Here is a 14,420-nt window from a genome sequence, read left to right as displayed (position 1 = left end):
TAAAAAGGAAAATAACAACAACAACAACAAAAAACACCCAAGAAAGACAAACGATGCAAATGAAAACAACTGCTCACCACCCTCTGACCAATGCCCAGATTGTCCCCAAGCAGCAGTCTCCTGGCCAGCTTTCCCCCTAGTTTATATACTAAGCATGACATCATATGGTATGGAATATCGCTTTGGTCAGTTGTGGTCAGCTGTCCCGGCTGTGTCCCCTCCCAACGTCTTGTGCACCCCCAGCCTACTCGCTGGTGGGGTGGCGTGAGGAGCAGAAAAGGCCTTGATGCTGTGTAAACACTGCTCAGCAATAATGAAAACATCTCTGCTTTATCAACACTGTTTCCAGCATAAATCCAAAACAGAGCCTCACTCTAGCTTCTATGAAGAAAATTAACTCTTTCCCAGACAAAACCAGCACAACCCTTCACCAGCTTTGTTGCCCTTCTCTGGACACGCTCCAGCACCTCAATGTCTTTCTTGTAGTGAGGGGCCCAAATCCGAACCCAGTATTTGAGATGCAGCCTCACCAGCGCCAAGTACAGGGGAACAATACTTCCCTAGTCCTGCTGGCCACGCTGTTTCTTTTACAAGCCAGGATGCCTTTGGCCTTCTTGGCCACCTGGGCACACTGCTGGCTCATATTCAGCCGGCTGTCAACCAGCAACCCCAGGTCCTTTTCCGCTGATAAACCATGATGATGTCGAAGTGATGTGTAGAGTAAGCCTTGTACAGTTTTGATTCAGAGGCATGGAAACAACATAAGTGAATATATTAAATGTTTTGGAAAAATCGATGAACTTCAGAGTGTACTGAACTACAACAGATAATTTTTAAATCTTTGGGCTCCAAGCCAAGGTTTGCACAGCCTACTTTAGTCTATTAGCAGCTTCTATTCCCCAAAAGTGTATTATTATAGGAAATCAATATAAAATAACTTCATGCTTGATATTTGGCCAATAAATAATCATTATAAGGATTCTTGCTACACTATGTGCAGTAGGTATTTGTGCATAAAGTGTGGAAATTACAAGTAGTAGGTATATGGATGCATGCAGTTAAGAAAACAAGTACATGCGTATTTACTCATGGACTAAGGACAGAATGACAGGCAAGAACGTACATTTAATCTATTTAATAATATCATCAGCTCAGTATTGATAAAGATTAAAACTGCTAGTGCTGCTTTATAATAAGGTAATTATTTTTCAGTTGAAAAAATACTTTTAAACCAGCAATATTCAATAAAAACAGTATGATACCATATATTAATTATAAGGCCTGTGCTGGAGCTCTATCATTCCTTTTACTTTTTCCCTTAAACACCTACAGATAATTATCATTATTATCAAATACATATTTAGGCATATAAGAATAATAAGAGGTAAGCAATAAAATATCTCTTTTCTGCAGTTTTCTAGCAAATAGCGTAGACAGTTCTTGTCCTCAAGCCCATACACTCACACTACACAGAAAGGCAGAGTAAGGAGAGTAAGAACAGAGCACACTTTGACATGGTAAAGTAGAATAGCCACGGACACCAGGTCAGTACCATAATATGTTTGCAAATACCTGTCTGTAAACATGCACAGCAGGGTGTGTGTGTTCATCCATGCATATGCAAATAAGATGCAGATTTTATTTTGTAACAGCTAAGGTCAAGTTAGGTTTATTAAAGGCAAGAGAGTATCTGAAAGCTATACAAGTGCTCCTAGCAGTTGCAGTCTCTGTCTAGCTCCTCCTTTCGATGTTTGCCCGAGGCCAGGCTACCAGGGACAGCAAAGCAGGAAGAATGCCCTTGTGGAGTTGATGTACTCATTGCAGTGTCAACTCTACACCACTCTGGGCCCAAGGGCTCTTGTCTGATTATTTCAGGTGCCCTTGTTTTATCCCCCTTTCAGACACTCCTTTCAGGCAGTTCTGCTTTGGACAGCACCATAAGCACAGTATCTCATAATGATGTGGCTCACGGTAATATCACTGCAACTGGTCTATCCAATGTTCTTCCACTTGCCCTTCGATGTAGTGGCCCATTTTCCTTCTTTTCTGCACCATGAAACTTTCAGATCCTATTTAAAAAGTTAACTATCACAACCCTTAGGGAATTTCAGGTCAGCAGCTGCTCTCCTCCGAGACAAAATCTTCTATCGTTCTATATCATGATATCACATTTCACTGCATTAAAGAACATACTGGGTAAATAAGCATCATTACATAGTTTACTAAACTAGCCAGAAGGGACATAACCCCATGATTATTTATCACTCTACCTCTACATCAGGTTTTAGAAATTATAGTTTAGATATTTTCTAGATCAATAATAATAATAATGACCAGGATTGCCTCAGAAAAGATTACTAGAAGGCTACTATCTACTAGAGACTTTTGTAATTTCTTATTACTTTTCATCACATTTCATTTAAACAAGTTAAATGTTTTCAAAATCCATTTATATGAGCTACATTAATCAGAATAGCATTAGAGACTGAGACAATATTACCAGAAATAAATGGTATGTTATAATTTTTACTAATGAAAATTTCGTTCTTTTGAAAATAATAAAGACTACCAGAGAAATTTGGCTACCCTCTTCTCATTCTTTCCTATTGCATCCTACTTTAGCCCTTGCATAATTTTACCTGATCTATAAATTTACTAGGTCATCTGCCTGAAATTTTGTATGTACGGGCATATGAACTTCAACCAAATCCTCCATGCTTATCAGCATTTTTCAAGTTTTAAGGCAAAGCTAATAGTGTCATTGACATTGACTTTCTTGCTTTCTCTGTCACAGATCATCAAACTATAAATGATATGTCCTTGAGAGGGAAAGGATGAGAACTATTATACTAACAACTACAGAAGAAAGATTTTGGTAATGTACATCAGAGCTTTATATAGAATAATTTATCAGATGTGCACTACTTGTATGCATTTGTTCCTCAAAGAAAGTTTCTAGAGCATTATGATTCATTACACCAGAATTTCAAAATTTAAGAAGGCATTATTTGATTTTTTTTTTGCATACCTATACAGACTGGTGGGTTGGGCTGCCAGAAGTACCGGTTTTCTACCTGAATGCAGGTTATTCTCTCATCTCCTTGCAGTTCATAGCCAGGGTCACACTGAAAAATGACAGTGTCTCCAGGTTCTCTTCCATCCCCATTTCTAGTTCCATTCATGGGGACACCAGGATCACGGCAGGCAGTAGCTACAGAACCTAGCAGAGAAGGGAAAAAATAAAATATTTTTTTTTAAAAGTCAGCTTTTCAATCCTTTTTTGCCCCATTACATTTTTATAATCAGGAAGCTCTGCGAATACAAAATTTTCCTACTGACTTCTAAAATTCTGAGAAATCATCCAAAAATCTGCCGCTTTTGTACCATAATTTTTTGCCACCTGCTTTAATTATTGAAAGTGTCTAATTTTTCATTTAATCTTTATTTTGGAAAAAATTCTGTGGAACATTGCAATACGTAAAAAGGAAAGTAGGAGATTTCCTAGCACCCTGGACACTCAGCACTTCTAACTTAGAGGAATTTTTAATATGAATAATGGAAAGAACAGATTAGGAACCTCAGGTTGTCCAATAAACTATGCTTGCACACATCTTCAATTCTCCACAATGCTGTAGTTCTTACACATATGTATTGTGTAACATTTAGTAGCGAATTTGCAAGCGAACTTCATTGGTCACTCATATCTATACCCTTGCACATGATGTATCTACTATTCTAGGCTTTTGTAATAATATTAAAAAAATCACCTACACAGAAAATACAAGTGGACTTAGTCTGAGTGAATATACAGGTAAACATAATGCGTAAGTACAGATTATTGCTAAGACCGCACACAAAATCACAAGGACTACAAGAGAAGTATGAGAGATTTATAGAAATTTTCCCCAGATTTAACATACTATGATCAACATATTATTTAATATAGTATGCACCAGAATATTTAAGCTTATGTGAAATGTAAGCACATCAATGTCTTTTTAAGTAAATATTCTTTCCTACTTACATTATAGAACTGCAACACATTATAGGTATTACAAATAAATAACAAACGTCAGAGTTGCCTGTGGAACTAGTCCCACTGAGCTCAGCAATCTGTGTAACATAAACACAAAGTGGCAGTACTAAGATTTAATTCAGATGCCCTCTTTCTGGGGAGCTAATACCAGCAGACAGCAGTGCATTCATCCAAACTGTGCGTGGTTTATATATTTACTATGTTTTTGAAGAAGAAATCTTGGTCTAAATAGGTTATTTCCCTAAAAAAACCAAATATCTTGCTTTCCCAGACATAATTAATAAAAAATAAAAGAATTAGCTCTATAAAATTATGGGGCTTTTTATGAGTTGTTTTTCCACATAAGAAGTCCTCAGTACATGGAAAAAGACCACAAAAAAAACCACAAAAAATCAACTATGACCAGAAGTTAGGGAAATTTTTCCTCCTTATTCCTCAAAGTTTAACTAAATATTTATTTACAATATTAACTACTGCATAATAAATGAAAGATAATGATTGTTTTTATATATAATCATGCAAGTTTTTAAATTTCTGCTTTAGACACAATGATCAGGACTCCTGTTTATATCTTTAAATAAGCTGCTGGTTTTTAATTTAGAAAAAATATTACTAAAATATGGAATTACTAAATTTCACTGCATTATACTAGCAGATCTTGCAAATGTTGCATGCAAGAGAATAAGATACTGGAGCTAGATCACACAGGAGTGAAATTTCATTAAATATTAAAAGGTTCATAAAGATAACGCAGGTCAGAACTCAAAAAAAAGTCCTTAAGGTAAACTTAAACTGAAGCAAGGAGTATTACCAGTCATATATTAATCTGCATTCCTCTCTGCTGAGAACACAGAACACACTGTATCTTCTGATTAGTGCTGGCCAGTCAGAGAAGTCCATATTGGGGAGAAACTGTGTTCTGCCCACTTAAATACTACCTGCTTTGAATCTTGCCATAAACAAGAGTAACACTCCTGTGCCTTATTTAAAACATGCTGAAATCAATTCTGGAAGAATGGGGGCTGATACTTACATAGAATTGCTATCAGTCTTGAAGTGCTCAAGAGATAAAGTTGTCGCTATAAAATTTGCTATTAGATGTACATCATATTGTTCTTACTAGATTGTATCAGTCTGCAAAAGAATTGTATGTTGCTGAAAAAGAAGGTAAAGGGCCACCCAGATCTATTTGGAATTCCTGATACAAACTGTCTGGGGTTTTTTAATCACTTAGTAATAATTATGCAAATATATATGCCAAACTGAAAACCTTTTCCTTATTTGCCATGCATAGTAGCCTTCTTGCATACTTGCAAGTTTGTTCAACCTACTTCTTGCACTTTTGGCTCTGTAGTCAAATTGGTGAAACATGGATTGGATAGGTGAAGTATGAAATGGATGGAAAACAGGCTGGTCTGCGAGGCTCAAAGAGTGCCTATGATCCAAAACCCAGATGGCAGCTGATTATCAGCAGTGTCCCTCAGGGATGGATGTTGACTTCAATATTGTTCAACACCTTCATTAAAGATGGGGACAATAGGACTGAGTAAACTCTTGACAAGTTTACAGACACTGGAAGATCAGTTGATATGCTCTAGTGCGGTGATGCTATTTAGGCAGATCTCAGTAGGCTGGAGAAAAGTCCTGAAAGAAACTTCATGAAGTTCAAAAAAGGAAATGCAAAATCCTGCATCTGGGAAAAATCAATCCCATGAAACAATTTTCTGGAAAGCAATTTTTTGTGCAAAAGCAGCTTTGTAGAAAAGGAATAGCAAAGATGAAAACTCTTCCTGGAAGTGTGCAGCAAAAGCACAAACAAAGCATTCAGAAGCTGCAACAAGCAAAACTCCAAAAGCATAAAAGAAAAAAAAAAGGTTCACTATGAGGGTGGTCAAACACCAGAACAATTTTTCCAGAGGGGTTGTGTTATCTCCAACCTTGCAGATATTAAAAGTGCTAAGCAGCCTGATCTGTTTCACTCTTCTGTGACCAGAAAGTTGGACTAGAGGTCTCCAGAGGTCCTTTCGAACCTAAACTACTCTGTGACTGTTTTTCAACTTTGCAAATTCATATTAAATACACACAGACTTCATTTAAAAATAAAAAGACTGCTTTAAGACTGGTTTTTGCATTATAGCGCTAGAATGCAAAAGACAGGTTCTCTGCTCCCACAGTGGAAGTAGATAAATTGCTATTAAGTCTGGATTTTACGCTTTTAAGTACTCAATCTCTAAAGTTCTAATTCTCATTTTTCAGTTTGTTCAGCAATTTTCAAGGGTCTATTAAGAGTATCAATTCTATTTGAAGGATTTATGAAACAGTCTGACAGACAAGGTGAGCTACTATTTTAGACCCAATCATGAATATCATACAGAAATTCTTAATAGGCTGATAAAAAATAAATTAAAGTATTCTCAATGAATAAAATGTAAGAAAGGGAAAGAACCCAGCATGCCATTAAAAACACTAGGATTCATGAAATGATATATTTATTTTTACTTTCTCATAAATAAATAATAATTTTGTTTTGATTTGTCTAAAATCTGTGGGAAATTTTGCTTTGATGTTCTCTATAAAAGTGGTACTTTAAGGAGGCATCTTAAGAAAGAGAGAAAAAAATCTCCATAATATTGCTAATGCATGATATGTGACATTTATTCACATAGTTGTGTGACATTATCTTCAATATCATCATCAGAATAATAATACAGTGATGTTTTCTTACTGCAAGTACACTGTAGAGCTACAAAGCTCCTAAGTTGGAATAGTTAGTATAATTTGTCCCACAGTCTTTGGGAATGTGATTGGGTAAAAACAGGTAAAAACCTCAGATAGGTATGCATACTGGACAAGTCAAACATAGATAAGTTTTTGACACATCTCTTGCTCTAAATTTTTAATTTATATCTATATAAAAATGTCCAATATTTTGCTGCTGTTGCTGAGAGCAAACACTTCAATCAGTTTTGTATCTCTCACCTCCATTTCAAAATATACACATAATCCTACAGAGCATGTCAACAAATGTAACTAACAGATTTAGATGCAAAATTTCAGCTGTCATTTTAATCTGATTGTCATTTAAATGGTGGTAGAGGCTTATATATAAAAATGGTTGTAGAGGTTTGTTTGTTTATTTATGTATTTATTTATTTATCTTCTCTGTTCCCATATTTTGTTGTGGAAATAACTGAGCATTACAGAATTCCTAAAAGGGACCATTGTCATCTTAATTTTTTCCCTTCTAATTAATTTAAATTCAAATACAGAAATATCTTTTGGGGGGGCAAAGTTAAAAATAGCAATATAAGAAGGAAACTGGAGAAGGAAAATCTCAGTACTGTATAAAATTATAGAACAAATAAATTTCTTGAGAGCTAACATATATTAGCCATATATTCAAATAGAATTTCTTAATCACAGTTTTCTGTAATGTCTGCTCTATTCCTTAGTTTTTGTTTCATGTGCCTAAGTCTAGCCCATCATTACTACTGTTAAAAACTGTTTGTTTGATTTGAGAGAGGATTTCTATTATAATTGTCTTGCTACGATGTGTTCTGTACTGCATTCTCTACTTGCTGTTTGTCTATTTATTATGTTTAGTTTTTTAATATTTTTTTCATTATCTTCTTTCAGCCTATTTTTGTCTCGTTTTGAAGTATCTATACTGTTTTACTCATGAAGTGTATACTCCAATGCAAGAACTGAATTTTTTTCCCTGTTACATATTCAAGGACCGCAATCACTACCTTCATCATTCCTCATGAAAATTTGTGGAGTAAGCAAAAACTTCAAGAATTAAAAAGTCCCTTATAACTTTGCTATCACATCTGCAATGCAGTCTTGAGAGCTTTCTGCAAAATAAATGGAGCTCTTTGTGACATATTAAAATTGAAAAAGTAAGAGAAGAATAGATCGGGTTTTATTCTATTATAATTGTAAACTGAGAGTTAAGAAACGACTTCTCTTATGGTCACGTTGTCTTGAATAACTAGTGAGGTATGATTTGCAAATGTAATGCATTAAATTGCTATAAACTACTTTTTAGATGGGAAAAAGACAAACTCTAAAAAGTGTCTATTACCTAGTACACGCAGCATGACAGGTGCAAGAACGACTGTGTGTGTAGCATAAACCTGTGTGTGATCATCTCAGAGCTTTTCTTTCCTAATGAAGATAGAGAAATGCAGAAACTTATTTTATTCTTTCTCTGGGCAGTGCTAGTTTGGAATTACACTGCAATCAGTCAAAAGATTTGTGCTAGATTAAGAACTGAAAGAGACAGTTCTTGACCAAGAACTCCAGCTTCAGGATGGGGATGAATGAGACTCAATGCTGAAACTGTTCAATAGGTGAGAGATAGTGGACCAGTTAGACACACAGAGCTTGTATGTCTTTCTACGTGGTCAGAGTGATAGAAAGTGTTTCAACATTAGCATTTCACGCTTCAGAGCTGAGTGTGTTTGTGAAATAAAACTCCAGATTGTGTTTTGTTTTACACTGGGGAATGGTTTTGGAGCACATGAATTGATTCCTTTTGGACGAAACTAAACTGGAAGATACACAGCTGAACTACATTAGAACAACTCTGAACTAAAAATATCTCTGAATATGAGCAGTCTTGCCAGCAGTGTTTCAGTGCCAGCTGTTTCAATCTATGTATCAGCTCCTCTTAGTCTATGTTACTTGCTAATACAGAAATAGCCAAAGGACCCAGAAGTGAGACTTAATACCTCAGCTATCCTTACAACATATTCTCTGAAGTACACTTCGAATATGAGACCGCCAACTCTCCAGAAAACATGTGCCAATGCACAGGCACAAGTAATTCTTACTCTGGAGAGTTAGTTATCTTACCCCATTCCTGCTATGTGACTTGAAGGAAGCAATGCAGAATATTGCTTTGGAGATTCACAGCAGCTAAGCCATGTAAAAAATTTCCACCACCAAACTTGTTTGGATTTGTCCTACAAGCACTCATATGAACAGATTTGTATGTTCTGAGCAGTTAAGATGAGAGGCGGAAGCATCTTAAATCATCACTTGACTAGCTGTACATGACTGTACAAATGCTCCTGCAGAGCTGCAGAAGCCATTAAACCAGCATTCAGAATCACAGAATCACTAAGGTTGGAAAAGACCTGTAAGATCATCAAGTCCAACCATCAACCCAACACTACCATGCCCACTAAACCATGTCCCACAATGCCACGTCCACACGTTCCTTGAACACCTCCAGTGATGGTGACTCCACCACCTCCCTGGGCAGCCTGTTCCAGTAAGAGTTTAAACACAGATCTGTCTACAAATTTCCTTGATGTGGGGTATAAAAACATTTTGATATATATTTTTAATAATAAGGTACCAAAGTACATTTAAACAATAAATGAGACAATTAAATTATTGTAAATTGATCATTCCTGCCTCAAAAATAGTAAGTCACTGTAAGGGTCCAAAGGTTTCTGATAGTTCATGGGCCCAGGCAATTTGATATGTGACTGTGATGTCCTAAGATGACAGCTCCATTTTCATGCAGGAAGGATAGTTTGAAAGATGGCATTAAAAGTGTGACAACGCAGTAATAGACTGTTTATAGATTTGTTTATTTGAGAATAAGGGAAAAAAGAACAAACTTTTTTCTTTTTTTTTTCCCCAGAGCAGAAAATCAGGGCAGAAGCTCTAAGCCTTCCAAATTTCAAGCTCTTCACAAGACAGAGCATGTAAAAAAAAAAACCATTCTTAACCTGTTTAAATCAACATGTTCTTCTAAATTCCTATCACTCTAAATAAAGGCTTTCTACAATTGTTGGTCTTTCAAACTTGCATCAGCCTTAACCAGTCATGACAGATTGCACCCTCAAATTTCAAGCTGTCCCAGACTCCATGCAATACCTTTACACGTACAGAGACTGCAGTCTCCCTGCATCTCTAATATTGCCTAAGAATCAGGTCAGCCTGGTATTTGCTATCCCAAGTCCAACCTTTTATACAACTTTTCCTGAAAAAGAAAGAATAAAATAGGCACAGTGTTTTTGTTCAGTCTTCTATCAACAGAAGCACTGCTGAGATATTTTTTTTTGTCTATTTTTAACTTCTGTTTCTGCTGTAGATCTAACAGAGATTTAGGAGGACAGGCATTATAATTCTTAAGTAAATTCTAACCATAGACTCAGTTTGTTGATTTTGCATGACTTCATAGAGTCTATCTATGTTTGTCAGTTATTGTTTGAAGATTAAAATGGGAAAATATTCAGAATAAAGCACAGAATCAGAATTTCATTTGGGACAACGCATCTCTTCAACAACAAGAGTTTAACATTTTGCGCAATCAGGGTTTCTAGGTTGTCTAGGCAAGTTCTCTGTTTACTTAACTCTTAGCTACATCATCTTAGGCACTTAACTTTGGATTTCATACCTCTCAGATTCTGCAACAGTAAATAATTTAGGAGGTGTAAGATAGGTCAGGTTTATCTTGCATGGGAAAAAAGAAACGAACAAACAAAAAACCCAAAACAAAAAAACCCAAACAAACAAAAAAACCCAAAACACAGAAGTTAGTAAACTGGGGTAGACTACACTTAAAACCTCTCCTGTCTAATTTGAAGCAGAAGATAGAATACGTATTGATGTGGCTTCTCACATAGAACTTCCTGAATGGTTCAAGAGTCAATAGCTCAAAGAATGCAATACATAGATCTAGCTTCAGTTTCTGTTTCAAATAATCTTTAAGTATTCTAAATTAAATAAAAGTTTGGAAAGAAAATAGCTAAACCATCAGTATAAGTTTCTGTTGCAGATCTTCCAAGAAGACCAGACAACAGATGAAATTCTTGATTTAATTTCTGGAAGAAGAGAAGGTCCATATTGAATGTCTAGAGCTGGCAGAGCAAATTGGCTTGCTTCTCTTGTTGCTGTATGGACTGTGAGAGATGATGGAGCAATAGATGCTGTGGATTGTCAATAGTAGCTTCCAGGTCACACACTGCAAACCTTCTCAGAGCAGCAGCAACCACCTTGAAAATCCAATGCTTTGGCATAGCCAACAGGTCATTTTGCTGTCCAAAGCCAGAGGAATAGTACTTATCTTGCAGATAGCAGGGCCCATCTCCACCATATTTCTGTAACTCTCAGTGAACCTGTCTGAGTCTTATTTCCCTCTTACACTAAGCACTGACCAAATGCATCCTAGCACAAAGCCTGGTACCACACATCAGAACAGGAAAGAGATAACTGAAGAAGGGGTATACATTGGAACAGGAAGGATGACATTCCTCTGCAGTAGCCCTCCATGGGGATTTCCCTGTCTGCCTCTGAAGTTACAGGGACAGGAACTTGGGAAGAGCATAAAAATAGGTATGTAACACTAAGTTTGAAGGTGCTGACACCCCAACTGTCCTGTGTACTTGTGTACTTGTCTTTGCAAACATGTAATTGTCAAACATAGGTTGCGTGCATGCTATTGTCAAAAGAAGGGTTAAGTCAAGTAGGTTGTTCTGTCCTGAAAAACAAGTTCACTAAGTGAGTTACAGGCTTCTTGTGAATTTGTGCACCTGCGTAGTCCCTCAGTAGGGATTTCGCTGGCTATCCCCAGGCGCACAGAAACAGACAAGCCACAACTTGTAAAGCTGCATGAAAAGATGCACCATGCTGGAGACGGCTGCAAGGTCCTTTGCAAAGTAATGGCTTTTTTTTTTTTCCCTTTTTTTTTTCTTTCCCTGTTTCCCAGTGTATAACAAATATTATTCCTATTTTGGCAATATTATCCTGATAATAAATAACTAGTAAAACCTTTTGTGTCGTATTGTTGTCTTGAACTTTTGATGCATTATATATGGGCACATGCACAGGCTCATGCATCCACACCCACACATAAATTGAGTAGAAAGTTTTCCGGGAGATCCCAACCTGCATTGGAGGTATATAATATATATATTATATTATATGATATAATATAATGCATAAAAAGCATTAGAGATGATCCTGACTAGCAATCTTGTGAAGACAATTATTACCAAAAAATATAGAAAGTAAAGCCATGGCTGGTAACCCCCATAACATACTATGCTCTAAGTATACATTTGACAAGTGGGAAATGGGAGGGATTTTGGGGAAAAGCATCTACGCTCTGAAAAACAACTACTAAATCAGGCAATGTAATCCAGGGATATGACTGGCTTGCAATGCATCCAGGAGCCAAGCTCCCTACAGCATAGAGCAGAGGGATCTGTACAGGAGCCAAGCTCCACACAGTGTAGGTCCAAGGGGTCCATCCACAGGGCTGGAGACCAGCACTCCTACAGAATTGCTCAGGAACCTTGTGCTGAGCTGAAATGGGGGTCCTGGGCAGGGTGTAAGGGGGTTCCCAGATGAGGCTGCTCAGGGTCCGTAAGGCCTGATTAGTGCAGTCAGGACCCTAACATAGGGAAAGACTATTTTCTTTAAGAAACTGTGAAAACAAACACAAACAAATTAACTTTTAAAAAGCTGGAAAAAGCTGTGTTTTTAAAAAATGTTTTACTGAATTTGCTGCTTATAGAAAGACTTAAATAATTACTTACATTTCTGTGCATAGAGTTGGGTTCAAGGATCTTATTCTTAGCTATTGAAACACATTTTATTTTAATAATTTTGACATGTAGGAGAGTTATTAGTTATTTTTGGGAAAAAAAAACAAAACAGAAAAGTAAATCTGGTGAGGGCCTTGAAAAAAAGAAAATGAAACATGTCTGGTTTGTGTTTTCATCTTTCTCCTGCCACATGTTCATATTTTTTTAGTTATACCCTTATATATCTTAGGTGTATATTGGAGTTCATTAAGAAATTCACTCCATACATGATTTAATCAGTGTAGAATCACCTGTAAGATTTTCCAAGAAGGGTCAAGAATAGAGGTAGTTATGAAAGACATCACAAATTCGTCGTTACTATAGATGCCAAGTTCCATGTTATTAAATAATAATCATGTTGGTTTGGTTTTGTATTGCATATGAGTCTTTATGATTTCTGGAGATTTATACTTCTATGTTTCCAACATCAATGGTTTGTATGACCAGGAATGATAAGTTTTAGAATGCTTACTTGATAACTCAAGTTGGAAAACACAGACTACTTGGCTAACAGCATACTTAAATATTATTTCATTGCTATTGTATTCAGAATTTGTATCCAGATTATTTTATGCATTCTACTGTTGATCAATCAAAAGTATTCAGTGGCAGTTGTTAACCGAACTTGTTTTTAAAGTGTTTACTTTGTAAACTGGTATAGTCTCAAATTGCTTTTTGGGGTGGAACAGTGGAGATCAAGATCTTTCCTAAAAGACTTTATCTGATTTTACTGACAGATATATTGTAGTTCTTAGGGAGATAACAGACACAGGTTTAATGAGATAACCTAGTTTTCTTTTTTCTTATTGTTTTTGCTGTTGTTAATTAGTTATTAAAATGCATTTTGTAAAAACCATCTGAAATACTACACTGCTCTTACCATGTTTTATCGGACAACCTATGAGCTATTTTTGCCAGTTCATAAGTAGATGACTTTTTCCGTAAATATGAACTCTTCAGTTCTGAACATCAATTATCCCATAAGCATTTGCTCATAGCTTTGGCACTGAGTATGAAACCCAGCCCTAAATAAATTAATTGACATATGGTTTCGGATAATTGCTGGAACTCAGCATAAATTGGATACTGTAACAAGATGTAATCATGCTGGCAATGCATTCCATCCAGGGAGAAGTGTTTTGAAAATCTTAATTTCATTTAGATTGCATGTTTTGGGATTTGGTATTTTTTGGAACTATAGGGTTTTTTAAAGCTTTTTATACCAGATCTATCCCTATTTCAGATGGCGTATTTCTTTATGTGCATATAGGAATACAGGGAGATATAAACAGCTTCTCAGAAAGAAGCAATCACCAGGATCCTGGACCACACATAAGGGCTACTCATGTATTGAAAAATCTTACCAATGATCACCTGGTTTTTAATACTATTTCTACTGAAAAGGTCATTAAGATAATCTGAGTGAAAATACGTGTTTAATTTGATTCTTTACAGACTAGTGTGCAACCTGTTCTGTTGCAAAAGTTAGGGATACAGTTATACAACAGAGAACAGCACTGATGGTTTCCCTTGTCCTTGATTTTGCACTCTGAGTGAAGTGAAATCCTTTGAAAAGAGGGGGAGATTGCTCCTATCTTAAAAGAAGTTACATTTTCTATTTTGTCTTTTAGTATCACAAACTGTATATATACACATTACAGCCTTACAGTTTCAAAACCCTACTAATATTTTTGGAGTTCTTAAAGACAGGGCCACATTTGGAGCTCCTGATACCTCATAAAGTAAGAAAGTGTTTAATCTCTCCGAAGTATTCAGCT

At 36.2% G+C, this 14,420-nt stretch overlaps 1 protein-coding gene across 3 annotated transcripts in view; it reads right to left on the bottom strand.

Moving 5' to 3' along the window:
* Positions 1-14,420, bottom strand: part of CSMD3 (CUB and Sushi multiple domains 3) — a 731,455-nt gene that overhangs the window by 223,510 nt on the left and 493,525 nt on the right. For all 3 annotated transcript variants that reach the window (XM_059815714.1, XM_059815715.1, XM_059815716.1), the window contains one exon: positions 3,029-3,220. In XM_059815714.1, coding sequence (XP_059671697.1) covers positions 3,029-3,220 — 192 coding nt within the window. The remainder of the gene's footprint in view (positions 1-3,028; positions 3,221-14,420) is intronic.

Source organism: Gavia stellata, chromosome 3 (assembly GCF_030936135.1).
Source record: "Gavia stellata isolate bGavSte3 chromosome 3, bGavSte3.hap2, whole genome shotgun sequence".
Classification (NCBI taxonomy): Eukaryota; Metazoa; Chordata; class Aves; order Gaviiformes; family Gaviidae; genus Gavia; species Gavia stellata.
Note: the sequence above shows the minus strand (reverse complement) of the source record. Positions and strands in the feature narration are given on the sequence as shown.